At 42.1% G+C, this 4011-nt stretch overlaps 1 protein-coding gene across 6 annotated transcripts in view; it reads left to right on the forward strand.

Moving 5' to 3' along the window:
- Positions 1–3605, forward strand: part of LOC113216791 (venom carboxylesterase-6-like) — a 223571-nt gene extending 219966 nt beyond the window's left edge. For all 6 annotated transcript variants that reach the window (XM_052263579.1, XM_052263577.1, XM_052263578.1 and 3 more), the window contains 3 exons: positions 483–609; positions 859–1020; positions 2962–3605. In XM_052263579.1, coding sequence (XP_052119539.1) covers positions 483–609; positions 859–1020; positions 2962–3040 — 368 coding nt within the window. In that variant the 3' untranslated portion in view covers positions 3041–3605. The remainder of the gene's footprint in view (positions 1–482; positions 610–858; positions 1021–2961) is intronic.
- The last annotated feature ends 406 nt before the right edge of the window (positions 3606–4011 follow it).

Below are 4011 nucleotides of genomic sequence, written 5' to 3' on the forward strand. Positions count from 1 at the left end.
AATTTTTGTAACGAATTTTGTGTGATACTCATTTCAAAATAATGCGATGATTCCGGATTTGTTGCTAAATAAAAGTGATGCACATTGTACTGAACTATGATTCCTCAAATATCGTTTAAATAAGTGATGGTCATCACAAATACAAGCAACAAATTAAGTATTGTAGTTTTTCTGCGATGATCAACACAACATCGCGCAATATTTCTGCATCACCGAAAACGTGCTGTCAGCATCACAGTCTGATTTACAGTGCCAGTGGACAAATTTTTATTTTGTCCAACTGCAGATATAATATTATTACAAAACAAGCTTCAAAATTGCGTCTTGGAAGATGTGCTCACAGATGCATTTTGCAATGGACAAAAATTGTCCCTTGACATCTAGAGTGCAGAAGGTATATTTGCTGTCAGGGGGCCAGCAGGTGCCTGCCTGACATATTCACCAGAAATGGACATGGACAATAAACTCAGGGCTTTCTTCAGGGGTCTGTCACGGGGACGACGACCAGTATATTTTTGAGGAATCCTGGAGCGGTGTGATGCAGACAGCGACTGATCTGGATATGCGGAGGCAGCTCATTGAACTTTGGGTCTCGTTCGCCAAAAATTCGTAAGTGATCAATCTAACGTTCATAACTTTCCGTAACTGCTGTTACACAAAGCGGTAGACGTAACAAATGTTGCATCACCAAAAGTGTATGGCATTTGTGAGACTTCAAATTATGCTAATTAACAAAGCTTTATTAGAAAAGAATGAATGTATTATTTCAATGAACAGGGCCAAAAAAAGCTGTGACGCGAACACTTTGTGTGGTATGTGTTACTGGAAATAAATGGGAAATCATTATTGTCTGTCCAGAATCCCTGTTCTGAGTGGTGGTAACTGGACACCCCTGTCCAAAGTCAGGAGCGATGTTCTGCAAATCCTAGATGTTTACGGGCCAGGAAACGTAACTATGGTCCACATCAAAGACTTTGGACAGACCGCCTTTTGGAGTTCCCTTCAATGCAAGACCAACGGGTACGTGAAGCAGTGTACTTTATTAAAACTAGCTCTCATTGATTGTGTAGTTCCCGCACGTTAGTTCAATGTGTATGTGCGTACCCACCCGTATGGCCTGTTGCAGCATAATTTTGTCATATTTTTGTCATTTGTGCTATGACAAACCAAGCACCATACAAACTCAAAATAACGACGAAATAAACGACGAAATAAATCCGTGTGAGTCCCATTCGAATTTGTCGTTCTGACGAGTTTGTTTCGTCATTTATTTGTTCTGAAATCGGTCAATTTCACGACAAATTAAGGACGAATTAATCTCGAAACAATGGCAAGACTTCGAGCGGCACGCAACAACGGTTACCGCTTCTCGCCTGGGGGTGGAATCGAACCACGAACTTTACTCATCCCAGGCCGGCACTGTATCCACCAGGCCACGGAGGAGACGTGCGGGGAGAGGTCGCCAGACCAGCCGTTGTGCTAGAGGGGCGAGTGTCGGCAGCAGGACATGTGTGACAAGCGGCACCTCTCTGCTCGGAGCGACCTCACCCCGCACGTCTCCCCCGTGGCCTAGTGGATACAGTGCCGGCATTGGACGGGTAAAGTTAGTGGTTCGATTCCACCTCAAGGCGAGAAGTGGTAACCGTCATTGCTTCGAGATGAATTCGTCATTAATTTGTCGTGACATTGAACGATTTTAGCACAAATAAATGACGAAACAAACTCGTCAGGACGACAAATCCGAATCGGACTCACACGAATTTATTTCGTCGTTATTTTGAGTTTCTATGGTGATTGGTTTGTCACATCACAAACGACAAAAATATGGCAAAAGTATGCTGTAACAGGGCAGTCCCAAAATCCCATGGTGCTTTCCATGACCCATGGTTTGTCATGGAACGTCATGGAACATCAACTGTCCAAGGGAGAACTTTCCATGTATTTTTTGCTGCTTTTCCATGAGTGTTTTTGCCATGGGCATGTATTGAAACTCCATGATGTTGGTCTTCATGGAATAATACTAAGCCCATGGACAACTTTACCATGGCAAAGCAAAGAGCAGAGTCGGTTTCCTGAGTCAAAGTCAGTCTTACAGATGATTACGAAGCATGTTTTCGGGGCGTCAGATCTGAGGCGGAGCCGAATCCGCTGTCTGTTTCAACTTAGCTACTACGGCCATTTACGAGATAGCAGGAAAAAGTGCTCAAATTTGTATGAGATCAAAATGACCCTGCTAAAATTCGATCGAGGTGCTAGCCACCAAATTTTATTCCGATATTCAATTAAACACAGATTTTACAGCTTTCTTAACCTTCATAGGAATTTCTTTTTCCATAGAGTTAGGACCAACACCATGGCGAAAGACACACCATGTGAGCATATGCACTATTTCCATGATATGTCCCATGGAAAGCTAGTTCCGACCCTATGGTGACATTAATTTCCATGGAGGGCCAAGCCGCTTCCTCATGGAAAAGAGGCTCCACATAGAAAGAGATCAGCCACACACGGAAAACGGTTCTTCTGTCATGGAATAGGGTAAGGTGCCCTAATGTGGCCACTGTCCATTGATGGCAACTTTTCTCGATTTCCAGCCAATCTGGTCACTTTACAATCTTGGCCTTGAAGTTGTGTTCTAGTAAGGTCCCTACTTGGGCATAATAATCCAAACTACTTCACATCGTTGTCTACATTACAAGGAAAAGGGGTGGCCATCATTGGGCAGGCCCATTCTAAAGGTGGCCATCATAGGGCATCTTACCCTAGTGTTCATGGAATTCTATGTAGCGTAGGGGATTTAAGAACAGGGTGCACGATTAAAGTTGTCTCGAGATACGTAACACACTTATGTTACAAACTCCCTTGCGTATTAAACTTCGTTTGACACATATCGTCATCGTCGTATTTTAAATCTCACGGGTATCGTGCATTTATGTATAACCTGACTTCTCTTGATTCTAGGACGAACTCTGCACGGTCTGCAGCCTCCCTTCTACTGTTCATCGCTGGCTTTATCGTCCTGGTATTCAAGACAGGTTGAGTGGAAAGAAAGAACGCTCAATACAGAGCGAAGACCTAACCGCAATCAAACCCCCGGAAATGTTTATCCCGTTATTGTACACCCACTTTTGTAAGATTAGAATACTATTTATATACCTTTCTCAACAACCACACTTAAACGGAAATCAGCTGACTCTGACATGCTGTAACAGTTAGACTTAGGTGCCTTCCTGGCCATCATAGAGTTTAAACTTTCATTTACGTTACTTGAAGCACCAGCAGAAAATTTAGTAGCATTATTAGCTAATTTATTAAAAACATCTATTAAATCATTTTTGAGGTTTGGGTCAGTGAATCCACCTGGTATTACTGAATGGTCATAATTTTCAGGATCTTTTTTATAACCAAACCAGTTACCACAAATAGTATTAACATTAAAGGCATGTAGGGGTATAGCCCTTAATGCAACTCCCATAGCAACACTATCCCTTTCGTTCTGTGATAAAGCATAAGTGAAACACCTGTGGAGGTACCTGATAGCATCAGGAAACAATTCACTGTGAGCCTTTTGCATGCCAAATAAAGTTTTACTTACTCCCCTTGCAGTGTGGTTCTTATCACTTTGATTAACTATTGGCCTGGTCTGCTGCTGATCTGCAAGCTGGTATAGAGGAGCTATCATCATCCATTACTAAAACTCCTACTTGTAAATTTTGTCTTTTTAAAATATCACTATTTGTTACTAGTTTTTTAGCTGTGTGGGCCTCCATACCCTTAGCACTACCATAATAATTCACCCTACAATCATGCTCAGACTGAGGACTGCCCATATTACATGCCTTACATTACCTGTTGCACTGATTATAATCCAAAACTTTACCAGTAAAATAACCACACAGCCACCCATATCCATTTAAGCTATCATAATTATTTCCTGATCCCCTTTAACTCCATCCCATGTCGTACGATACCATTATTCTAACTACCAAGTCAAATGTTACTGGACAGTCC

The sequence above is a fragment of the Frankliniella occidentalis genome, unplaced genomic scaffold (assembly GCF_000697945.3).
Source record: "Frankliniella occidentalis isolate FOCC.00 unplaced genomic scaffold, Focc_3.1 Scaffold12, whole genome shotgun sequence".
Lineage (NCBI taxonomy): Eukaryota > Metazoa > Arthropoda > Insecta > Thysanoptera > Thripidae > Frankliniella > Frankliniella occidentalis.